This window comes from Uranotaenia lowii, chromosome 3, assembly GCF_029784155.1.
Source record: "Uranotaenia lowii strain MFRU-FL chromosome 3, ASM2978415v1, whole genome shotgun sequence".
In the NCBI taxonomy this organism is placed as follows: Eukaryota; Metazoa; Arthropoda; class Insecta; order Diptera; family Culicidae; genus Uranotaenia; species Uranotaenia lowii.
In genome coordinates, this window is record NC_073693.1 from 33,301,888 (window position 1) to 33,328,677 (window position 26,790).

Below are 26,790 nucleotides of genomic sequence, written 5' to 3' on the forward strand. Positions count from 1 at the left end.
GTCACTCGTTCCTTGTTCCTTCTGGCTGCTTCCGCGCACGATTCCGTTTCTTTACAGTGCCGTTCTGTTCAAGCCACATTACGGCTAGTGTCATTCGGTTCGGTCATCACGAAAGGTGAAAAAATATGACGATATCGGTGTGAACAAGAAATCGCGACGTGACGACGATTCTAGAGAGTCAGTAGAAAGAAAATCGAATCTTTTGATTATCCATAGTGCGGGAGATGGAAAAAATGAGCTACCAGATTACGCTGCAGGATTGCATCGGTGGTGATAGCACCTTCGATATTGACGTGTTCGAAAGGACAATCATCCAGCAGCAGCAACAGGTTCCGCAGTATTTTCAGCACCTGACGGTGGAGGAAAATTCCCAGCAAATTGGTTCGCTGGATTTGGTGCTGGTGGCCACTACCAAAGGAGGAGAAAATACACCCACTACAACGACGACGAGCGAAGGTGGGAAAGTCAAACCAGATCCGCCTCTCCCTAGTACGGTGGACACCGAGCAGGTCCAAAGCCTGATCCAGACGAACCACCAGCCTCCGAGGAATATTGATAGTATCGATGCACCTCCTAGTGATATGATTCTATTAGAGAAAATTGATGATGATCAGGAGGAGGACGGAGGGTACTTATGAAGAGATTTTTCATCTAACCTTTTTCCCACCCCCTTTTTTCTGCTCGCCTAACTTTGCCAATGTTTTAACTTTAATCTGCGCGCGCCACCCTTCTTTGTCTATCTTATCGCGTTTCTGCTTTCTCTGTCTCTGTTTTCCCACTTACAGACTTGCTGGTGTGTCTCTGTCTCTTGGTGATTTTCTGGATGTTTTGTATATGCCGTATAACATTCAGCCTGGTACCTATCTATACCTGCCTCTGTATATATGCTCCTGGCTAGTTAGAGAATTTTGGCCGTTTCGGTCTGACTCGCTAACTGGTTGGCCACAATACAAGCAATTTTCGTGAAGAGGGGTTTTCCACCGATCACTGGCTAGCTAGCTGTAAATTAATTTGCCATACACCCATCCCAAAAACCGTGCCCACCCACGCACGTTTTGGTGTCGTTTGCGCCAGCCATCAGGTTAAAGGAGAAAATTGAAAAAGGGAGAAAAAAAAAACTTGTAAGACATCTTAAGTGTAGATATATGCTGCTTATTTTTATCCTTGTGGAAAAACACAAACCACGGCAGCACAGCACATTACAATGCGATCGGTAGCATAATTCGATTGGCATCAGCATATTTTCCTCGTGTTATGGTTTTTTTTTGGGTATTTCCAGCTGGGAATGGTTGGAGTATACTTTTAGTTTTTATAGCTATAAGGATGGCCCTCAACCGAAAACTGTACTATAGAAAATTTAAAAAAAAATACCGGTAACTAGAGGAAACTGGTCTGCAAATTAATCTAAAGTAGGAACTTAAAATGTATTTGTATTTTAATTTGAAATTTCATCTGACAGTATTGTCTACATAAATTCTTTGCCAGTTTGATTTAAGGATTTCAGTTTTCAGACCGGAAATGTGACAAAACATATCTTAAAATATAGCCATATGATATAGAAGCATATCCTAAATCATCGTTCAGCTTTTTTTTTATTTTAATCAATTGGTTCATTCTTTCCCGTCCAGATAATATTAGAACGATGAGCAAGGATGTTTCCGTTTATAAAAGTTTAAATTACTTCTGGAATGATAAAACTTTTTGAGCACACCAACCCGATTCAGAAAACATCTGATGACAATAAAATGCTTCTACCAATCTTCAGCTTGGGGCTGCGTAAAGCTGTAAGCAGGAAAAAAATAAGAAAAATAAACACATGATTGAGATATGAAATTAATTTTCCTGACAGCTCATTCTTTTGTCCCGAAAGACCGGCCCGATGTGGTCTAATAATAGCCGTGGGGGATTTTAATCGATTCTTAAATGGAAGCCAAGGGATCTGGATGCTACAATATAATCATCGTTCTTAAAACAGCATTGGTTTTTTTTAAATATTATTTTTGTAAATATGCATAAATTTTTGTTCAATTTTAAACAAAAAAATTAAACCCCAGAGTTTGCATTAAATATGTTCATAACGAGAGGACAATTTCCTTAAAAAATTGCATGAATTCAAAAAATTATTATTAGTACGGAATTCTAATCCTCAACAATTATTGCATGGCCTTTGAACGATCTAGTCTAGAATCTAGAATTCTTCCTTCAAAATACTTTCCTTTCGCCCTTTTCTCACACCACAACCACCTTCACTTAGCTGTCGCGTATCAACTTCTTTTAGCCGCTACCCAGCAAAAAAAAAAAAATGGAAAAAAGCCCAAACAACACAACCGTTTTCCACAATATGATTATGTTTTTCCCGTTATTTATTTTCTTTAGTTTTTCTTCATCCGAATTGTGTAGTCAGTACGAAAACAATACTCTAAACGATGAAGGAGAGCCATCGCATGCCACTATCACAATGGAGGTACACACCACTCTGAGTAGAGCATTATTTAAGTTAACAGGGCCTAGGGTTCAGGAAGTTTTATGTAGTAGCTTTCGGGATACCGGTAGATTATGAGTAGCAAAACTGAAAATTCGACATTTTCGGAAATAACACATATACACAGTTTGAATCAAATAATTTCGGTAATTTAACAAAAAGTTGCTAATAAATCCGTTTACTTAAAAACAGATTTAATGTTAAGTTATTACAGATTTTGTTATCCTACAGTTTAGATGAGCTTTGTAACATTCAACCTTCATTTTGGTTTAAGGAAGTAATCAAAAGTGTATCTTACAGGGTCTTGATGAGCAAGGAATGGCCCGTTATCGGTGCGACTATGGTGATTGTGATCGGAGTTACAGTACGGTGGGAAACCTTCGTACCCACATGAAAACTCATCGAGGTTAGTATGCTTTTTTCACATCAACTCAAATAAGCTGATGTTTTTTACAAGTTCATTTCGAAACATGTCTAACCTTAAAGGATTAAGGTAATTACATTTGATTTCTTGACGCATCAATCCTGTTAAGATTGTTTAACTTAAAATTGTTCCTCATTTCAGGAGAGTACAAATTTAAATGCACCGAGGTCGGCTGCACCAAAGCCTTCCTAACCTCGTACAGCCAGAAGATCCACATCCGGGTGCACACCAAAGTTAAACCGTTCGTGTGTGCCGAGAGTAGTTGTCGCAAGGCGTTCAACACTCGGTACCGGCTGCGTGCTCACGAGAGGCTCCACAATGGGGAAACCTTCAACTGCGAGGTTTGTTCCAAATTTTTCACCACCCTCAGCGATCTGAAGAAGCACTCGCGGGTGCACACCCAGGAGAGGCCGTACAAGTAAGTTGAAATCTCAAAACTATTTTTTTTAATCAATCGTTAGCATAGTGTCAATCCTGTCCACTTCTGGGACTCTACATTGGCCGATTCCGCCAAATGTTTTTTCGTGCTCAAATGATTCGTGAAAGCGTGATGGAGGGACTTGCTTAGAAGAAGTCTAATGAATAGAGCTTTGGGTAACGAATTTGTTGAAAACGTAAACACTATTAATTTTTTGGTGTAAATTTATGTCATATTGGATGCACATAATTGAAGCATCACTTTTGACATAAAATTAAAGCAAAGAAAACAGAAACGCTTGAAGACAGAAATTCTCAGACTTAAATTGAAGGCATATTCGACATAATGTTATGTCATAGATGATGTAAATTTATGTCTAATTGGATGCACAAAAGTAAAGCATCTTATTTGACGTAAATTTAGATCGTCTCTGAAATTACATTGCTTTGTGTTAAATTTCAGTGACGTTAGCTGACGTTAGCAGAGATATTAATTATTAGGAAAATAAATTTTCATTAACATAAATTTTAGTTAATTTTCACAGTTTGAAAAAAAAATTATTCATCGTTATTTTTGTACCAATTCAATGAAATTACGATTCCCATAATATGGGATAAAAATAAGGATGAATGACTAGTTTTTTTTTCAAACTGTGAAATCTCACTTGAATTTATATCAAGAAAAATTTATTTCACTAAAAATTTGTTATTCCGAAAGCTTTAAATAGTACCATGTAAATGAAAGAGGGATAGTATCAGATAGTTTGGATTTGTCATCTTCGTTGCAGCAAAGCACAAACGCTCCAAACGCTATCTCATTGTAAATTAATTTTATTACAAAATAAAAAATTCTAGTTTTTGGTTTATGTATATTGTTCATGAAAGAAGCACTGTAGCAAAATTAGCCGCTGGAACATTTTCCTATCGTTTTAGAGAAAAAAAGAACCGTCGAAAACAATTTGAATTTACTTGTTCTATTTGGCATTTTTAGAGCGAACGTTCACTAAATGAATTGCTTAATATTTAATGCAGTCAATTTCTCTTCATTTTCCTTCATTTTCTATTCGTTTTCCTAAATTAATTCGTTTGTGCTGTTTCAGTTTTGCATGAATTTAAATATTAAAAAAAAACTCACATTAAAATCTTTCAGCATTTGCCCGAATAATCGAATAATTTGCCACCTATTCGTCGAAATCGAGGCCATCCTTGAGCCGATAGCGACCAATTACTCGAAAACTAGGTTCAGAAATTTTGGAACGATTGTAGCATGTAGCAGCCAGCTTGATGGGAAAAGCGATCCGGATTTCCTGCCTGGCTGAGATTGATCAAGAAGCAATTATTAACTTGTCTTGATTCAAGTCGATGGTTTACACGTCTGGTCTTGAACTATCGAAGTTTTTCCTGCAAAGTGAAAAAACATGCATTTTGATTTTTTAGGTGCCTAATGAAAATCTACACTTACCGAAATGAGAAATTTTCCCATATCCACTACATATCATGATTCGCTATCACTCGGATGAGTTCGGTAGTTAGCAGAAAAGTAATCAACTTTCTTATTCCGTCTATATGGTACACAACAGCAACATTTTGGCTGCTAGTAAATAGGAAAACAATATCCCGTGAATGACCTGTCCTTCGCTGGTTCATGTATCCCAAAACTATTTTAGTTTTCGTCATCTTCGTTTCTAGTTAGGGTTTCTGAAATTGGAAAAAAAATATACATTTAACGGAAAACTCAATGCGAAGACATTAATAACCTACTTTTACCTTTTTGCAGCTCTGAATGAAAAGAAATTGTCAGAAAACTTTTTTTGTTTGCTGGAGGAAATAGGTGGAAATTACTAACACCAATCTAGATGTTATTTTTCTTTGGGCTAAAACCGTAAACTTTTTAGAAATCTGCCGTTTGTTGCCGCCCGCCCTGTGCCGAAGCATAGTGAATCTAAACCTGTAAAAATTTGGAGTAAATGTGCTTATCAAAAAAACATATTCAAATACCCATTTACTTATCTCAGCTTAATACATTAAATTGTGAAAATGTGTTCTTTTTCCGAGTTTCTGCTAATGATTTGAAGCGTACTATAGTATAATCAACTAAAATTTTTGTTTTACCATTTGAAATTGAAATTTGATCTGAAATTTCATAGCTTATTCTACCTGAATGGAAAAATCTATAATACAGTGTGCTAGAACCATCCCTTGCAGTTGGTCGCCTCTATACAAACGGAAGTTTTCTTATAAAAACAACGTTGTATTCAAAAATGCCAAATGATTATACAAATTCCGAACTTATTAATAAACAATAAAATATATTTTTGCCATACGCTTACTTTTTGAACCACTGTGAGTCGAATTGTTGGTGGCAGGCGGCAACCAATGTGGTGGAAAGAGAGGTGATGAGTAAGAAACGTTGCGAAAGCAGAAGTAAAGTTTTTTCTTCGTAAACATAGTTACTATGACAGAAGTGACGTCACTACCGACCATTTTCGCGACGCATTTTGCCTAGGATAAATGAAGCTCCCTGACAACGATGCGTTGCGACGCAGGGCTTGTTTATGTTTATTTTTCTTGTTCCTCTCCGACGTGCAATACTGTACGTTCCTTTGCGCCACCTTAGTAAAAGTGTACCTCATTGGGCGGCAACGGCAAAAGGCGGCTGCATTCAAAATCAACGCGGTTAGAAACAAGGTTCTTAGATACACTAGGTTCTCCGACTTTTACAGTAAGTAGGCGAGAAGTGAGCGGGGCTCTCAATGAGTTTGTTTATTTTTTGCTCAGCTTTTCTGTGGTTTGCTGGTAAACAAACTTCATGAGTTCCGTATAGTTGCATAGCCTACATAGCCAAAATGGCTGAATCGGGAATTCGTTATTCGGGAACACCTCCTAAATATATACCCACCTTGGTTAGAAACTGTCAAAAAAAATCTGGCCCATAGCGGTACCATCCCAGCCGTCTCCCAATGTGGTACATACAATGGTGATGAGAAACTCAATATTGCGGTCGTGGTAAAAAAAATTACTGATAACATGACTGATAACATAGGTTGTCATGTAAAAATTTCACAAGTGTGCATGTATGCTGTGTAAATAATGTAAATAATAAAAGATTGTATATGAACTTTTGTGGGTGAGCTCTCTTGATATTCGCCACCTTTTTTTTTTATTAGTTGATCACCCAGGTGGTAAATCCTTTTTACGGATTGCATTCCAAGGCACGGCGAGCGACCGAGTCCCCCCAGTATGCTACTCTGGGTCCATGGGTGCAATTGGACGACTCATGATACTATGTACCCCTACGCCATAAAGTCCACCTGGGGCCTCTGGCCATAATTCCCATCCGGACCTGCAACGAAGGCTGTACCCAAGATGGGAGACCAAGTCCGCGCTTAAGCGCTCTTCGGCAAACTCCAGTTCGAGTCAAACTCCAGCATATATACCCTGCCTCTTATTACGATTCAAGACTAAGGACCTCGCCTCTAACGACTTGAGATCCGGCCTTTACTCGCAAATCGAGACTAGCTTGGTTCCCACGAAAAACGTGCGCTCCGCCTCTCTTCGAGACCACTGCAAGAGACCAACGACCTCGCCTCTAACGACTTGAGGTCTTGGCTCCGCCTGGCTTGGCTCGAGGCCCTCTCCTCTTTGCCCGTCCGTGTGCCGAATCGAGAGCAGCTTATCCTGGACTCGCGCCTGTCACAGCACACGTCCGGGGCTTTACGAAAACTACTCGGATGATTCCCGGCGAAGAATTCATCCTACACCGACTCAGGTGACTCACCCGCCGACGACGTGAATCACCCTACCCGAGAGTATTTCGCGGCGTAAATACTCTTCCCCCTACGAGTTCGACTGCGAAGAAGGTATAGTCTTATCCCCGCAGCTTCCCTCGTAGGGAGCGCGTTCTACTCAGATACTCCGCGGCGATGGAGGTATCCTACACAACGATCGCGACGTGCCTAAACAGCTCGGCATACGCAGAAGGTATAGTCTTATCTTTGTATGCTTTACTGCTAGGATCGGACGCACACTACTCGAATGCCCCCCGCCGAAAGGACATTCTACTCCGACCGTGGTCCGGTCTTCCTCCTCCCTTTTTGGCTGGCAACCCTAGGGTTTTTGCCCGCCGTGTGCCGAATCGAGAGCAGCTTATCCTGGACTCGCGCCTGTCACAGCACACGTACGGGTCTTAGACGCTTACGACTCAGATGAATCCCGACGGTGATGTCATCCTACCCGACTCGAGTGGCTCATCCGGCGGCGACGTGAGACCACTCTACCCGAGAGTATTCCGCGACGTGAATACTCTTCCCCCTACGAATTCGACTGCGAAGAAGGTATAGTCTTATCCCCACAGCCTCCGTCGTAGAGGGCGCGTTCGACTCGGATACTCCGCGACGATAACGTTGGAGGTATCCTACACACAGACGCGCGACGTACCTAGCAGCTCGGCATACGCAGAAGGTATAGTCTTATCTTTGTATGCTTTACTGCCAGGGTCGGACGCACACTACTCAGGTGCTCCCCGACGAAGGAGTCACCCTACACCGATCGCGGACTGGTGCTGGTTCCAACTCCTCTGCAGGGCAGTCATGATCCGGGTGAACCCATCGCTGACCACGCGCCAAGTGTTGGCGTCTTCGCACATCCTCTGCACTATGTTGTCGGCTGTCGTGTCTGGTCCGCAGGCGGCAAGCATGTTAGCACGTACCTCCTCGAACCTTGGACAGCTGAACACTACGTGTTCTGGCGTCTCAATTATGTCTCCGCAGGTTAGACAGGATGGCGAATCCACGTGTCCAAACCGATGGTGGTACTGCATGAAACATCCATGGCCAGTCAGGAACTGTGTCATGCAAAAGTCCACCTCACCATGTCTTCGATCCATCCAGGATCCGATATTAGGGATCAAGCGATGGGTCCACCGGCCACGTTCCGAGCTGTCCCACTGGTGCTGCCAGTTGGACAGCGAGTTCTCTCTGGCATGTTTCCGCACGTCGGGCACGTGCCTGTTCTCGTAGCAGAAGGCATCTTCCTCTAGCAAGACCGAGATGGGCATGACCCCCGCCACAACATCAGCAGCTACCGAGGACACCGTTCGGTATGCGCTGATTACACGCAGGTTCATCAGCCGCTGCACCCTGCAGAGCTGTTGCAGATTACACTGCCTACTCAAGGCTGCCTTCCAGGCTGCCACTCCGTAACGCAGAATGGACGAGGTCACGCTCGCCAGGACCCTCCTTCTGCTGCAGCGGATCGCCGAGTTGTTCGACATGGCCCGTGAGAGGGCTGCTGTCGCCATTGCCGCTCTTTTGCAGGCATAGTCGACGTGGGCCGTAAAGCTCAGCCGGTCGTCGATCATCACCCCCAGGTATTTCACCGCACGTTTGGACTCGATTGCACACGGTCCAACTGCGATCGTCCCGGATTGTGCCGAAATCAAGTTAGTGATCAGCACCATCTCGGTCTTGTGGTGTGCTAGGCGTAGGCTCTTAGAGCGCATCCAGTTTTCCACCTTCTCGATAGCTACTGTGGCAAGTAGCTGTACTTCCTCCGTGGACGGGCCCGTTGCCAGGAGAACTACGTCGTCGGCGAATCCCACGAGTCTCACTCCAGTGGGGAGACGCAGTCTCAGCAGTTCGTCGTAGACGATGTTCCACAATACCGGGCCAAGTATCGATCCTTGTGGAACCCCTGCCGAGACTCTCACTGTTTCCAGTCCCTCGCTGGTCATATACTGTAGTTGGCGGTCACGGAAGTAACACTCCACCATCCTACAGATATATGCCGGAATCCTCATGTTGATGAGCGACGACGCAATCGCTGCCCAACTGACGCTGTTAAACGCGTTCTTAACGTCGAGAGTGACCACTGCGCAAAACCGATCTCCTCTCCGTTTCCTCAACCTGGCTTCATCTGCCCTTTCGATGACCAGTCGAATGGCATCCACCGTGCTACGACCTTTCCGGAAACCGAACTGTTCGTCGGATAGGCCGTTCGCTCCTTCGGTGTAGAGCTGGATCCTTCTCTGCAACACCTTTTCTAGAACCTTGCCAGCGGTGTCCAGCAGACATATCGGTCGATACGCTGAAGGTTCACCAGGTGGCTTGCCCGGTTTTGGCAGGAGCACCAATCGCTGCCGCTTCCACTCATCTGGGAAGACCCTATCATCCACGTACTGTTGCAGTGAAGACCGGTGATATTCGCCACCTGACTTTGAAGATATGTAGACAGGTTGGTCATCCTCCTGTGGGCCGCTTTGTTTCTGACAGTAACTTTTTTGCCGCCGTATATAGGACAACTAGCAAGTTAACGAAAATAAATTAATATTAAAGAATAATATTTCAACCCGCGAAAAAAGTTTACCCCTTTGGGATTTTATCCTGATTCAGTAGTTGTGTTTGGCCGGAGTTTTGGCTTCAACGACACTGTCGTCAGTGTGTAAAATATAACGAAACCTGGGCGATGTCGTATTGGGCAAGATGGAATTGCACTAAAATATTTAGATCCAGTTTGTCAATGATGAAAGTCCTGTGGACCCGATTCCTGTTCTGTGTAAGGTAGGTAGATGTCTAATTTCTGCAAAGATTTCACAACGATAGCTATTTTTTTTTAATATTTTATTTTAAAGGTTAGCCTTCCTCGCATCGCAGCACAAAATTTGGACGAACACAAGATGCAAACATTTATGAAATTCTTTAAAGTATTGTGATCTGTGAACTATTTTGAGACCGGTGGAGGAGCCAACAATTCTCGCGTGAGCTTTCATTACGTCGAATGAAACAAAATTTGAAAAATAGAGATATTCACTAAAAAAGCTTCATTATAACATTATCTACCTATGTGATTGATAAAACAATCAATTTAAACCCTTTTAATATATAAAATTTAAGACTTCCAAAATGACGAATGAAACAAAACCTTGATTGCCAATTTCAATGTTGCTTACGTCCGTTCTTCCAAACGGCGAATGTGCAGAGGAAAAAAACCTGGCACATTCGCTATGGATTCCATGAGGAAACAAGTGTGGTAGAGGTTATCAGAATATCAACCTGGCAATGAATATTATTTCAGATTCTTCTTTTCAAGCGTTCTTAAATCGATACTCAAGCAGGCTTTCGAACGCTGTAAAATAATGCAGCAAGGAAAAGAAACCGAACAGCAGCAGTAGCAGCAAACCTAACAACTAACTGCATCAGGCTGAGCGGCAGCAGCCTGCTGCTGTTAGTCACCCAATCACCCGATTCACACTTTTATTACGCATTCACTAATAAATTTACCGCTACACTCGACAACTTACTAAGTTAACGTTCACTATGCCGAGAAAATTGTAAATTTACCGGTAATTGCCTCAGAAACATTTGGGCGTAAGTGCAAGTTGAACGAATCAAAGGACGAAAGAAAAGAGACGAATGAAACAAATTTCCCCTCCAAACGACGAATGTGTTCAGACGTATGAACGATTTATGTTTGAATATGTCGTATGATCCTATATGATTAAAAAATAGCTCTAAAAATTGCAAAAAATTAAATTCATAATGTGGAATATCTGACACAATTAGTTTCCATGAATATTGCGTATTTTTTGAAGGGTTATCGGCGAAGGAATGAAAATAGGATTTGAAAAACACTCTTCAAATTTCAGAACCGTTTTTCTCGGTTCGGTGTTTCTGTTTCATTCGACGTAATGAAAGCTCACGCGAGAATTGAATTTTTGGAATCTGATCCCTCAAGCAGTTCCCGTAGACGAGATGTTGCTGCCGTTCAATCAGAAAGATCGGATGTATCCAGGACATCATTCCGAAGACGCACAGTTTTACCTGCCAGAAGTCATTTGCCTATATCAAAATTAGAGATTTTTTGTTCGCCCCAGAACATTTCGTCAATCAGGTAAAGTATTAAATAAAAAAAGATTAATGGAATTGAGCAAATGAAAAAATTATTTCCCCCGGGAGAACGATGAGTTTTTTAAATAAATATTAAAGTTTCCTGCATCCATATCTGGTAAAAAATACAGCAGCTCATTTTTTCCCATAGTACTGGTTAGGTACATTGATTAGAAAAAGTTTACAACTGGTTTAAATACATTATACTTTGCAGTAAGAAAGAAACAGTTCCGTCTCCGATGTTTAGATTTAAAAATGTTAGGAAAAGTTTGGTCTCATTAGTACCTTAAATCCGAATGTGATATATTCACTGCGCAATTCTCCAGTTTCGGTTTGAGTAAAGAATACAGGTTACTTACGGTTTTCTATAGCGTTTTTTAACCAATTTACTTGTGTTGACATTTTTGTACCAAATAAGATGCCCCATGGTGCTGCTGGATTCAGTCCCTCGGTTGTTGTTGTTGTCGAACGTAGCCGCTGCTTTCAGCGTTGGTCTGTTGCTGTTGATTCCACTTATTGCTGCAGCACTTACGTTCAGCTTCGGATTAGTGGCTTTTTTTTCAACTGAAAAAATATTTAAAACACAAAACATTATTTGAAAATAAAAGATTTCTCACATTACCTTTTCAGACGGCCACAGATAAACTGAATACCCCATGAATTTCACTCGATTTTGCAAACCTACGATCTACATTTTTAATCTCTTACTGAACGGAGGAGGGAAATGTTTTTATTCATGTCCCTCAAATCAAATCTGCGGCAAACTACTTGATTGGCTCAGGGGAAGTCAACGACTGATTGATTTCAACTCATGATTTTGAATTTACGCTATCGTTTTTATATTTACACGACATAAAATCACATCCCTTATGCAATAAATTTAGATCTTTTCGAGTTTAACATTTGTTCCAATATGCAAATTTTTGTAGTGTGCGTCGTTTGAATACAAAATGACGTAAAATTAGATCTGATCTAGATTAGATTGAAAAAACTATTAAGTGTTGAAGCGTTTCTGGCTCGTTTAATTTTAGAAAATTTTTGGTGTGTAGGTTTCAGTGGTAATTATCTTTATTCATGTTTCGTCAGTCTAGTCATTACATGAATGATCCGATAAATCTACACATTTTTATCTGCCAACACTGCAGTGTTACTGTTAACCAGTGATTGAAATCCTCACCAATTTTCGCATCAGAGGCATTCAAAATACACGCTCTGAGGCCCCGAATAGCAATACAGGACACGATACATATACATTCATTCAAACCCAATGCCCTGCAACGTTACACGATTTGTCTATGTATCGTGTGACCAACATCTTTTAAACATGTGCTCGTGAATCTCGTTTTTAAGCTTTTTTTTACTCAGATTTAGGCTTTTTTTGCAGCATAGCCATAGGAGACGAAAGCTTAAATCTGAGGAAAAAAGCTTAAATCTGTCAAAACAAGGGGGAAAAAAGTAGAAATCTGAGAGATGTGCTCCACACGGTTTGAATAACATTGCCGGGAAGTGTTCAAACCTCCCCCCCATGAGGAGGATCTGCTCTGAGAGACACTATTCGTTTGCTGCCCCGAACGAACTCTCTCAACATTCGGTTGCTACACCGTTTTATTCCAAGTTTGGTGACTCAACTCTCAATTTTTTGCATGCTCTGTCGATTTCTGAGAGGACGCGCTTACTGGGATGATGCATGACGAAGACGAGGCACACATACTCATTTACGTTATTGAATTTGAATGACTCAAGCCGATAGCTGTCGTTAAGAAGAATATCTTCAACCTCGCCGCAAAGGTTGAGGCAACAACAACAACAACAACCGAACACAGGCCCACAACGTATGGTGCAAAGAGGGGGGAGGAAAAAGAAACGAAAAAACTAGCTGCCTGCGTGCGGTTACTGTGCAATAATAGCAATAGCAGAAAAAACTCCGGGCTTCCGATCCAGTCACAAACGAGGAGACTCGGGGTTGCTTTGCCTTTTGAATTCGGTTCCCTCAAGCTTGAAACAGGAGATGAGTGAGAGCCATTCGTTTGGTTTTTTGGATTCGCTGCCTCGAATGCATATTGCTTCGTGAAGGCGGGCCATGTTGAGAGCGTATGCATCATCGGTTTTGTCGTTTTTGCTGCCTCAAAGCAACCTTTGCTTCCGAGTAAAGCGTTGAGCGAGAGAAGGTTGATCAATTCATACTCAACAAAATACAATCACTGCTGTTAACCACAGTTTGAGTAAGTTTGCTTTACAGTGTGATGCTGTAAACATTTGTACCGTGTACATCATCACCAACTGTCATCAGCAATTATCAATGATCAATCGCTATTGGGATTGGGCCTGCTAAAAAGAATAAAGCCTGCTCTTTACTCTTACACACACTCAGAAAAATACTATTATGTATGCCATAAGATTCTCTTATGAAGTGGCGCCATAAGAAAAATTAATGAAATTCATAAGATTGTCTTATGACGCGAATGAATTCTGAAGATGAACGCCTACTTCAATGAGAGGTTGTTGCTTTTCATAAGACATTCTTATGGAAACAGTAAATCACTTTCTAATAAGAAAAATTCTCGATATTTCAAGTTGAAAACATTCACTTTATTGTTTGCCAAATTTGTTTAAAATTAAATCCTTCATGGTCACCATCAGCAACGCATCAACAGACGGCTCCATCAAAGTTTTTTTTTGCCGCATCTTAATCTTCGACCTTTCGTTTTTTGCCGATCAGCTTGCTGAAAAGTAAACAAATAATGTATTTTAGTATACACAACGTTCACACCAAAAACATCAAATCGAACTTACCATTCTTGAGATAACAATAACATTTAACATTGAAGGAAAACTCTAATAACTATGAACTGGCGATTGCTTCGTACTGTTAGATGATGAAAAAAAAAACTGATGCTATGAATGAGTTCATCATTTTTTCACAATGCCGTTTCTTCTATTTTTCATAAGAACATCGTATGAAAATTGAAAGAATTTCATAAGACTCTTATGAAAAATTAGTTTGGACGCAAAAAAGTGGTTCATAAGATGTATCTTATGAAATTAATAATAAGATTTCCTCTGAGTGCAGATTTCCATAAGAATGACAGTTAATCGGAGTGAAATTGGAGTGAAGGCTATTTCTCTCTCTGTTAAACACACGAGAAATCGTATACCGGGACTGCGAGCGCGCCCATCGCCCATTGTTCTCAATAGACGAATTGACCAAAACAAACGGAGAACCGAAACAATGTGTTTTGGTTCGTTGGCGGTGCAGCAGAATCATTTTCTTTTGAAGCATCCGAAAACCGTAAGTTCCCTCTCCTCAATTCGTTAAATGAGAATTCCAAACAGCTTCGCATGCCTCTCCCTTAGTAGCTTTCGTGAATGCATCAGTTGGATGATCCTCAGTCGAGACGTAAAGAAAGCTGACCGCTTCTCACGATCTCGCCGATGAATTTTTCCGCTGATGGATCCGTGCTTCCTCCAGGTACTGCATACAAGGGATGTTGTCCTCCGCTTCGGTCGATGACAAACTGACCGTCTGCTGACGTTTCGTTGATCACGAAGTAAAATTCCCGATCTCTATCCGTGTTCGCGTTTCTGGCATATCGGTCATACGTCGAAGGTATCGCAGAACACGATTCAGGCCTGGCCAAATCCTATCCACTGGGCTTGCCTGGTATTTTCTTATTGCGCTAACCGCAGCACTGATGTTTGATCTTCAAGATGACGGCAAACAACCGATCAAATCGTTGAACGGCTGTTCGGTGATAATTCACCATCGTTCAGCCCGCATAGTGAAAAACCGTACAACTAATCGTCAGTATTATACTGATCTTATAACGATAATCGTTGCTGTTCTTACTAACAATATCCGTGTGTCCAAACTAACCAGTATACGCTAGAGATTGTACAAAATTAATTTTGAAAAATACGATTAATAGTTTTAAAAACTATAGTGTCGTGCGTCTTGACTACAGTAGAAGACGCGCCTTCACTGTTTTCTCTCGAAAAAGTGATTGCGTCAACAGAACCTGAACGAGTTCTGTCCGTTCTTTCACGGGAAACCCGAGTCCCCCGACGTGTATCGGTAGTGGCTGTTTTGCATCGACGGTACCAATACTTCTCCCGGACCTGTCATCTTTTAGAAGTAGAATTGGTAAATAAATTGTAGAATTTATCACGATTTTTAAAATAATTTTGGTTGGTTTTGAAATCAGTGCAAACTGTTCGAATTGCCGGAATCGAGCGGAAAGATGTTCTGCAACGGGAGGTCCGGATTCAGGTCAGAATCGTTTATAACTAGGTAAGATAAGAAGATTCTCCTAAACTTTGTGATTCAATTTCTAAGTTTTTCAATTTGCTATGATATTTGGTGTTTATTTGTTTTTTTTTAGGTTAGTTTTCGAATTCGCTGAATCGACATTTCCGGAACGAGCAGCTTTCGCTTGTTGGAGTCGTTACCTCAACCTCGAATAAGTCTGATGATTGGAGATGGTTGGTGCTAATCTCATTCTTTCAGCCATGCAGTATAATCGACGAATAAGCATCCCACGCACCAATGAAACGACGAAAGCTGGAGCGCTTCTGACAGGTACCGTTTTAGAATTCGTATAAATAAAATTTCCGTTTATTTATTCAGATTTTTGAACTCATCAATACAGCTCGTTATTTTAATTTATTTTAAGATCAATTTAATTTAGCTTTGTTTGATCACATATTCAAATATGATTGAAATAGATAATTGACCTATTCTTCGAAGCATCAAATAGTTTACTTTTACGTTTGTTTCAGATTGTCAAACGTCTAGCCGTGACTTCTTTTATGCGGTACAACAGTTACTGCAGACCGCATCGTTAACCCAACTGGGCTTCAGGATTCATCGCACCTGACGGTAAAATTTTGTTATTTTTTCTTAATATTTTTGTAATTCAGGTTTTTTCTTTTTCAGGTACAACGAAAAATCGCTCCATCGGGAACTTTGCACACAGCGAAAAGGTAATCGGGATCCGAAGATTGTGAAAAATATTATCGAGGTTGATGTTATAAATAAGCATTAGCTCTATCAGAAAGCGGATAGCGTTTTTTTTAAATTGATTTTTGTTAGGGATTTAAACAGCAAGATGTAACTCATCTTCATTTGTACCTACATTTAAAAGCTACCTAAAATTGAAGAAATAGAAAAAAATCCCAGGAGCTTAAAAGATGAGGTAATTAACAATCCAACAAATGTGGATTAGGTATAATTTGTAATTAATTAATTTTTACGCAGTTTGTCAGTTACAATTAACTATTAGTGCATGATAATATTTTTATAAATTACTTTATTTGAAACGGCTCATACCTTTGAGTTTTAAGGAGCCAAACTCGTTTTGTGTTTATAACAATTGATTACTTAGGGTTAGCACTTTTTGTTTAAGAAAAGAAAAAGATAGAAAGGGAAATAGGAAATTGAAAAGAATTATAGACGGAGATCGATAGCTTTTAGAAAAAGATAAATTTCGAACATGTAGTCCAAATCTAGCACAGCTAACACATCCCTCACTGGAACATAGGGTGGTTTTCCTCGGGCCCGAAGGGAGTCTATCAAATTCGTTCTAGCGACAAGATGGACCTCGCACGACCAAACAATATGCTCGATGTCGTGGTAACCTTGGCCACAGCCACACAAATTGCTGCCAGCAATATTTAAACGATAGAGTACCGCATCCATGGAATAATGATTGGACATGAGACAAGAGAATATACGAATAAAATCCCGACTCAGGTCCAACCTATTAAACCAGGGTTTGAGGCTTACCTTTGGAATAATCGAGTGGAGCCACCGACCCATATCATCCTCTTTCCATTTGCGCTGCCAGTTGACAACAGAGTTCCTTCGTGCCAAGAAGTAAAATTCGTCGAAGACGATTTCACGGTGATACGTGTCGCCTTCTGTCGCCCCCACTTTTGCCAGAGAGTCTGCCCTCTCATTACCCATTATCGAGCAATGTGAGGGGACCCAAACAAAGGTGATGGCAAAGCAACGTTTTGATAAAGCACTCAGAATATCTCGTATCTTCCCGAGGAAATACGGCGAGTGCTTTCCCGATCTTATTGAACGGATTGCTTCAACAGAACTAAGACTGTCCGTTACAATATAGTAGTGTTCTGTTGGCCGTGATGCGACGCTTTCCAACGCCCAAAAAATGGCTGCTAACTCTGCAATGTATACAGAACATGGTGACTGGAGATTATATGAGGCGCTAGCTATTTCGTTGAAAACTCCAAATCCCGTTGATTCCTCTATTAGAGACCCATCGGTAAAGTACATTTTATCAGCATCGACGTGTCTATATTTAGCATCGAAAATTCTTGGAATCAAAAGTGGACGATGCGATTCCGGGATTCCACGGATTTCTTGCTGCATAGACAAATCAAACTGGACAGAAGAGGTGTCGTAGTCAGGGATGAAAACACGAGTTGGAGAGTACGAAGAAGGATTAAACTGCATGGACATAAAGACATGATATATAGACATAAATCTTATTTGAAGATTTTGCTCAAGTAGTCTTTCAAAATTTACGATCACCAATGGGTTCATGACCTCACACCTGATGAGGAACCGGAGTGATAATAAATTAAATCGATCTTTTAGTGGGAGTATGCCTGCTAAAACTTCAAGACTCATGTTATGCGTTGAGGGCATACAGCCCAACGCTATGCGGAGACAACGATATTGAATACGCTCGAGTTTGATGAGGTGAGTTTTAGCAGCTGACTGGAAACAGAAGCTACCATACTCCATCACTGAGAGAATAGTTGTTCGAAACAATCTTAAAAGATCTTCTGGATGGGCTCCCCACCAGGTGCCAGTGATTGATCGGAGAAAATTGATTCTTTGTTGGCATTTTCCTTTCAGATACTCAATGTGGGCTCTCCAGGTACACTTGGAATCAAACCAAACCCCAAGATACTTGAAACACCTCGATTGAGTGATCGTTCTGCCTAGGAGTTGAAGCTTAGGTTGAGCAGGTCTATGTTTCTTAGAGAAAACTACCATCTCCGTTTTCTGAGGGGAAAACTCAATCCCAAGCCCCAAAGCCCAGGAAGACAATCTGTCTAAAGTATCTTGTAAAGGTCTGTGCAGATGAGACTCGGAAGATCCTGTGACAGACACCACGCCGTCATCTGCAAGTTGTCTTAGAGTGCAGCCTTCAGAGAGACAACTGTCGATGTCACTTACGTAAAAGTTGTACAAAAGTGGACTTAAACATGAACCCTGCGGGAGGCCCATGTAAGAGGTTCTTCTAATTGCAATATCTCCGTGCGCAAAGTTCAGATGTTTCTCATAAAGCAAGCTGTATAAGATGTTGTTCAAGAGAGGAGGCAGACCCCGGGAGTGCAACTTGTCTGACAACACCTCTATTGAAACTGCATCAAAAGCTCCCTTTATGTCCAGAAACACTGAAGCCATTTGCTCACGTTTTGCGTACGCCATTTGTATCTCTGAAGACAGCAAAGCAAGACAATCGTTTGTCCCTCTGCCCCTTCGAAACCCAAATTGAGTAGCTGAAAGGAGACCATTTGTTTCAACTCATTTATCCAAACGAAACAAAATCATTTTTTCCATCAATTTGCGTATACAAGACAACATCGCTATTGGACGGTACGAATTCGCATCGGACGCTGGTTTTCCGGGCTTTTGGATAGCGATAACTCTCACTTGTCTCCACTCTTGGGGTACAATGTTATGCTCCAAGAATTGATTAAATAAATTTAACAAGCGAAATTTGGCAGCGTCCGGAAGGTTTTTCAACAAGTTAAATTTGATTTTATCAATACCCGGAGCTGAATTGTTGCAAGAGAGGAGGGCAAGTGAGAATTCGATCATCGAAAAGCTGGAATCCATACCACACCTATCTGGAGGCACATCCCGTATTCCCGAGAGATCCATATTTCCGAAAATCTTTGAATGCTTGTGATTTGTCCTTATAAAGCTTGGAACACTGCTGGTCCCACCATGGGTTTGGAGGCCTTCGAGGAACTGATGAATCTGGGATGGGTTTTGTTTGAGCACGAAGTGCACTTTCATGTATTAAACGTGAAAGAAAGTGGTACTCCTCTGTAGGAGGTAAAATATTCGTAGAACCGATAGCTGATGTTATTTCGTCCGTGTACTTTTTCCAGTCGATGTGTCTTGTAAGGTCATATGTCATATTTATTGTGTTTGAAGAGCTGACCCCATTGGTGATTGTAATTTTGATAGGCAAATGATCACTACCATTGGGATCAGGGATTACCTTCCACTGGCAATCCAATGATAGTGAATTTGAGCAGAGTGAGAGGTCAATTGCACTGTGTCTTGCAGGTGGTTTAGGTACTCGTGTTTTTTCTCCCGTGTTCAAAACTGTTAAATTGAAACTGTCACAAATGTCATAGATAAGAGTAGAACGACTATCGTCAATTTGTTCTCCCCAGACAGTTCCATGCGAATTGAAATCGCCCAGGATTAACCTTGGCTCAGGGAGCACTGAGCACAGGTCCTCTAGGTGATTTCGATCCACTGCAACTCTCTGAGGCCAGTACAAACTGACAACACATAAGTCCTTACCTCTTATAGTTGTATGACAAGCAACAGCTTCAATTCCGCCTGATAATGGAAGGTGGATTCTGTAAAAGGAGTGGCGCTTATTGATCCCCAAAAGCACCCCTCCATAAGAATCGTAACGATCCAGACGGATAACATTAAAATCGTGGAATGAAATGTTCGATTGAGAAGAAAGCCAAGTTTCGGACAACGCAAAAATGTCACAATTTATTTCATGAAGAAGATGTTTGAACGGATCCATTTTCGGAATTAGACTACGACAATTCCACTGTAGAACAGTGATATCTCCGACCTCTCGGCGTAAATTAGCCATCGAGAGAGATAAACACTGAAAGAAGGGGCCAGGTTTGCATCAATTGCTTCAAAAATGTCTTTGCCAAGGGGAGCATTGCGAAAACAATGTCTCTTATGGATTCAGATACGTTGAAAAACGATAATATTCCATTTACTATATCAGTTAGCTTGAAAATTCCCGCTTGGGAGGTTGGTTCTCCCGAAACTACGTTGGATATTGGAGACTTCGAAGATCCTGTCACTTCTGGTTTACTCTGGGGTACAAATTTCATGGGGAATCCAAGAGGGCCTGTTTTGGCATTTCTCGAACTTGATGGTTTTTGTCTATTATTTATTGTAGAGCTAACTGAGGGTATTTTTTTTGGAACTTTGGGGGTTTTAGGAGCAGGTTTTGCCCGTTTCCGGGAGTTTCCAACGAAGATAACTGGTCTATCCTGATCAGTGGAATCAGTGTCTTCACTGTCAACTGACAGCACTGAGAAGATGTTACTGCATTGGGGTTGGGTCGGAGGCGCCGCGCTCTTTAAAATTGCGGCATAGGAACGTTTTGACCGTTCCTTCAAAGAGCGCCTTTGTTTATCCCAGCGGCTCTTGAATGCCTCGCACAGGGAGATATCATGGGGTGAGCCCCCGCAATAGACACATTTCTGCTCTATTGCTGAGCAAGCTCCTTCCCCATGAGTCTCCCCACAGTTGGGACAACGCGTCTTGTTGTAGCAGTGGGACGCTGTGTGCCCCAATTTTATGCAATTTTTACATTGCATCGGTCGAGGCACAAAGAGCCGCACAGGAAGCCTCAAAACTCCGTCAATCAAGACGTAGTTAGGGAGGGCGGTACCTGCGAAGGTAACACGAAATGAGGCTGAAGGAGTGTACCTTTTATCTCCATTAACGACGGTGGTAGTTCTGAGTTGGCGACAATCCAAGATTTCAACCGAAGTCGAATCAAGGCTCTTGAACTTACCAACGCCGTTGGATTTAATGTACTCCTCCTTGAGACTCATCTCTGTGATCACGCCCTCGATCTCTACGTCTCGAGACGGGATGTAGACACGGTACTCAAGGTTTATGAAATTGCTAGCTACAATTTCATTTGCGGCTTTCCGGTCAGCCACAACAACGCGCAGCTTGTTCGGACGTACTTTTGTAATACTAGTTACAGAGGGCCACCTCGCCAGATCTTTGGTGATCTGTACCACATTTAGTTGTTTACCGTTTACTTTGGGCCGGATGAAAACCACCCAAGGTCCAGTGAGAGATGAGCCCTCTGTGTATTTTCGGAGCCGGGCTGTTCCACTCTTAACCGAGGGCGATGAAGAATTATCACCTACCCGAGAAAGGTTCGCATTTGAGGGACCAGCATGATCTGTATCTTCCAAATGCTCTTCATTCTCGTAAGTTAAATTCTCATCGTCTTCGGTTGAAGAGTTTAACTCCCCGCCTTCATCCATATTTATCAACGGAGACACTAGTGCCTGCCGTTTTCAAAAATATGAACGAAGCACTAAAATTCGAAATTTAATAAATGAGAAAATGATAGGGTAGAAAAAGAGAAAAAAAGAAAGTTACAAACTTGTTTCCTTATTCGTAATCGACGATTTTGTTCAGTGTCAGCAATGGTCCAATTTTCCAACGTCAACAATGGCCGTCCGCCACGTGTTTTTCTTCCGATTCGATAAAACCTCGTCCGAACTGCTTGTCCGCCTTGATCAGACGTAGATTGTCCAAATTGTGTTCACCTGGATGAATTGGTTCCCCGATAACGGCAATCAAATCCGAATTATTCGGGCTTCCAAAATAATCCCTCCGCCGTTGCGGTAAATTTTATCCGGATGTATCCGGCTGTCTGGAGAAAATAATCCTTTCCGGTACTACTGTCGATTGTCCACTCACGGTCCAATTGTAATCGCACTTGTACCATAAAACTCCACAAAACTTTAAACTTTTTTTCACGCTTTTGTTTGGTTTCACTAGCAAAGGGTAAAAAAGGCGACCGCCTTCGGTGAGTGATGCAAAACGAATGTTGAGTGCATGATAAGAAATCATATAATTCAAAATAATATATAATTTAAAATTGAGATTTAAAAATGGTTATAAAAATCAATATTTTTTATTAACAATAATAAGTCAAAAAGTAAGTTTGCAAAATTGTGTCTGTTTAAATGATACGATTTATATGATCTTGTAAATTTAACAAAAATCTAATGTTATTAATCGAAACCCATTTTAGAATAAAATAAATTAATTTAAATGAATTAAAACATGCATAATCTTCTTCATTATTATTTATCATAAAAAGATCTTTTGAAGATACGCGTTAGCATCCAAAATGAATAAAATCGACGATCCGCCTTGCCAGGTAAATTTTTTGACGTTTCGGAGTTAGGACAAATGTATGGCCGTTTTCAAAAGCTTTCCAAAAGCTCCCTAACTAATCGAAACTTTTCTATGGAGGACATGGTGTCGCTAGTGTTTGCTTAATAACTCCCATAAGATAACGATTACATCTATCGTTTTACTTCATTTCGGATCCATAGAAAAAAGCAAAAAAATGATTCGTTTCTTTACTTAACAACCCGTTCCCTGTATCGTTATTTGTGTCTAAACGATTCCATTTGATGAAAAAACGATTTGTTCAATCGTTCATTAATAATCCAAAACTATAAAGGGAATCTTTGGGTGTCTTGGGTAGAAGATAATGGAAATAGTTACTGTATGATACTGCTCCATGCAGGAGCTGCGTCCATCGAACATGTCGTGTCGTGTCGTATCAAAAACAGAAAGGGTTTCCGGTAACCTGGGTAGAGCTAACCCCTTCCCAAATCTCGCTCTCATCCGGGGTTCCGGCACCCACTTCCTTTTTGGTCTTCCAGAAACCTTAACTGTTTCGGCGCTTCATTTAGATAATGATTTCAGTAGCTCTTCATCTGCGCTGAGTAGCTCTGTATCGCCGTCCTGAAGTCGTTCTCGTTTAGCACCAGACTCGCGAATCTTTTGTTGACTCTGGTGGCTGATAACCTCAGCATGCGATCGTCTTGAGTGTTGTGTTCTGGTAACCTCAGAAAAGCATCCTCTTGTAGATAAGTGCTAAATCTCGATGCCTCCGAGAACTAGCAAGACTTCGTCCCGCAGCACCCGTCCATAATGCCTCAGAAATCAAGGAGTGGTTGATATACTGGCGACTAACTGTCGCCAGCACCCGGAACAGATTCCAACCGTTGAATACCAGCTTGCCCGAGCTGGTAAATCCGCTCCAATTCAGTAGCATGAGTCCGATCTGAATCTGATTCGTTGATGAAGTTGCTGGCAACTAACCATCACCTAAAACATCTCCTCCGAAGCCACCGAAAATTGTACTGTAGGCTTGAATGAGCTCACGCGTACTTATCGCAGCGTAGCTCCACATCACGAGAGTTACGCTCTCCAAAGGGTGTCCCACGATGAAATTGCTACACACAAAATTGATTCGTAAAATTCGAGTTTTCATCATCGAGTTTTCATCATTTCAGGGATTCAGAAATAGCTATTAAACTTAATTTTACCTCTGCACTCGTATTTTATTTACAGTCCATATGCAAATTCTCGCACCTTGGCCTTAACCCCGGCCATAAGATTCTGCACAACCTCTGAATCAACCTCAAGTTCCTCGACTGTCTTCACTACCTTAGGTCGTTTAAGAAGGTGCTGCTTCATAATCGCCCAGTACTTTTCGCGGGCGAAGCTCCGGAGTGTTGAACATTTTCGGCACGATACCCACCGCATACCACTTCAGCATGTCCTTGGAGACGTGGCATGGGGCCAAATCCGTTCAGAAGATTTTTGGGACGTTGTGGGCCTTCAGGAGAGGAAGCAGCCGCTTCTAGAGGCACTCTTTCATGTACACCTGTCCGTTCATCGTGTCCTGGGTCCCTCACGTGCAGATGGCTTGCCAAACCAGGAATTAAATTTAGACATATTCTGAGTGCGGACATGCTCCGAAACGCTGAACTTATCCTTGGCCGTGAAAAACAGGTTGCCGAGAGATCTGTTTAAAGTCGATCTTCACATATGTTTCGTCGTCCACGATGCAGCATTCAACTTTCGTCAGCATGTTGAGGTACAACTTCCTGGCACGGGTTTTGGGGGACTTGTTCTGCTTCTTGTCGCGGTTTGGGGCTTTTTGTACCTTGAACGTTCGAAGCCCAGCCTTAGTTTTGGCCATCTGGACAAAACTTCGGCTCTGGGCTTCCGATCGGTGGTCAATCGTTTCTCGAACCGCTTAATCACTCGCGAAACCGTGGAATCGCGATTCGCAACGTTTTAGCGATGGAACGAGATCCTTGTTCTTGTGATTAATGCGCACGAGCTGTTCTTTCGACTCTGTTTCCGTGAGTTTTGATCACAGGACTTTAAAACTTGCAGGACGTAAACAATGCACTATGAACTAAATCCACCCAAATTTTCATTAAATTCTACCCAACGGTTAAAAAGTTAGAGCAATTTCATAGTGTGACAATTTCATCGTGGACACCCTTTATAAGCAGCTTTTTCCAACCTTCGACCCGGGCTAGTCCTCCATCTTGAGCATTCGGCCCTGACCAATTCTGGTTGAAGATCCCGAGAGTCTTCCTTCCGGACGTAGGAAATGAACACACGCTGTTAACCGCAGCGAGCTTCGCAATGTCATCGAGAGTGACCCTCTCGGAACCAGACATTCCGGCCCCGAACTCCAGTGGCACCTTTTGGCCGACCTGGAACATCTCGTGGCCTCTGCGCTGGTGGTCGTCTGTGCTTGGATCAGCTCCTGTATGCTGACCGCAGGGCACAGCCAAAGACTCTGCCGGTACCTCCTGGCTGGCCGTGGACTTTGGCGGTCTGGCCTCTGCCCTGGCTGGTCCCTCTCCGCTGGCGGGTCCCTCTAGGCTGGCTCGCCTCGACACTGGCTGGTCCCTCTGGCTAGTGGCCCTCTTTCGGATGGTCCTCTGGCTACTCCACTTGCTAACCACAAGTTAAATATACTTTAGAGTATCCCTCTCACTAACTCGGTTTTCAGAAATCCAGACGTATCTGGGCCCACAACCTGTTGATTACTGCATTTTTAACAAAATTATTATTGCACAAGTTTTTTTGTAGGAATTCTTATATTCAAGGTTATCACAGACATTCTAATATCTCTTCACCATTTCAGATGCAAAGAGGACAAATGTGGCAAAGCATTCACCGCATCACATCACCTGAAAACGCACAGCCGCACACATTCGGGGGAGCGACCGTTTTTCTGCGCTGTTACCGAGTGCCAGAAATCCTTCAGCACTCCCCACAGTCTCAAGTCGCATACCAAGACCCATGAAAAATTGGTAAGTTTGGGTCTACTTATTTATTGAATTTTATTTCTCCACTTCAATTGCTAACATTGTAAACATTTTTAGAAGAAGAAATCCTCAAAGTCATCGAAGCAACGTAAAGTAGCAAAAACCGTGAAACCGGTCGTAAAAAAAGAAAAGCAAGAGGCAAAATCTACAGAAGATGAACCGCAGCCACCACCGCCTACACTGGAATCAGTTGTTGCCGAAAACCAACTCCAGGAAGAACCCTTCAACCTTCTCGATTTTCATGAATCCAAAGCCCTGGAGATGGCTTTGGCCTCCGAGGAAGAATTCAACTCCCCGTGGGTTGATATCTCTGTTCTGGAGACGAAACCACTGGCTTTGGACCCCGTAACGTCATCATGTGTAGCGCTACCCACCAATGTTCCCTCGTACGTAGATTTGCCGTTCAACGTGAACGTGGCAGACTTCGTTCAATCGGATGTCGGCAATTCGGATGGTGACTTGTTCATGGGTAGTTATTACGACGAAGGTTTACTGGAAGCCAACGCGAGCAAAGAGATTGATGAAGCAATTCAAAACAGTGAGCATAATGTGACCGATCGAAAGCGGGAAACTGACACGATTTTGAATGAATTGTTCCTGGAGGGATTACTTCCTTCATCGTCAGATTCCGTGGAAACTTCTCAAGACACTAACAACAACAACCTCTGCCCGGAGCCTGTGAAAACTTTAAAGGACATCACGGCCGATGCAGACATCTGTAGATGCGTAAACTGTCAGTGTGATCCGTTGCAGGGATGCATCGGAGGGTGTGGCCCCGATCGTCCTTGCCAAACTAGTCAACAGCCTATGCAGCCTTTGGTGGAATCGATGCCGACAAACCCATCGCTGCAGAACTTTAACAGCTTATACCAAACCCAACAAGAAACTGTTCCTGTCCCACCGAAATCCGGTGGCTGCTGCGGTGGCAAAAAGGGAGCAAATCAACCACAACAAGAAACTCAGTACAGCAGTTATAATTACTCAGCTACGCCGGAACCCATCACAGATTTGTTGACTAACATACTCGGACAGCAGGGCTGCCACTGTAGTGGCCCCATGGAAGGCGTGACCAAGGGTTGCTGTGTAGTAATCTGCTTGAAAACACTGGAAACTCTACGCAACGTGCTGACCACTCAACCGAACCTGATCCGATGCCATAGCTCCAGCGGCAGTGCCATAGCGAACTAGAAGGCTATTTTAAGTGATGAACTCAAACGCCAAATTGTTACAAACGCACTTTTTAGGTTTTCGTTTTTTTTATTAGATGTAAGATTGATATTGTAACAAATGGATCGGCATAGCCGAATCCATCTCCAAAGTTATCTCTCACCATGAGAGAATGAAATGATATTCATTGTTCTTTTTTT

General features: G+C 42.1%; 1 protein-coding gene across 1 annotated transcript; it reads left to right on the plus strand.

Moving 5' to 3' along the window:
- On the plus strand, positions 1 to 26,790 carry LOC129754850 (zinc finger protein ZXDC-like). The gene is made up of 6 exons (XM_055751083.1): positions 1 to 628; positions 2,377 to 2,464; positions 2,783 to 2,888; positions 3,048 to 3,324; positions 25,240 to 25,408; positions 25,481 to 26,790. Exons 1-6 carry the CDS (start codon positions 225 to 227, stop codon positions 26,609 to 26,611), a joined length of 2,175 nt encoding a protein of 724 aa, XP_055607058.1. The 5' UTR covers positions 1 to 224; the 3' UTR covers positions 26,612 to 26,790.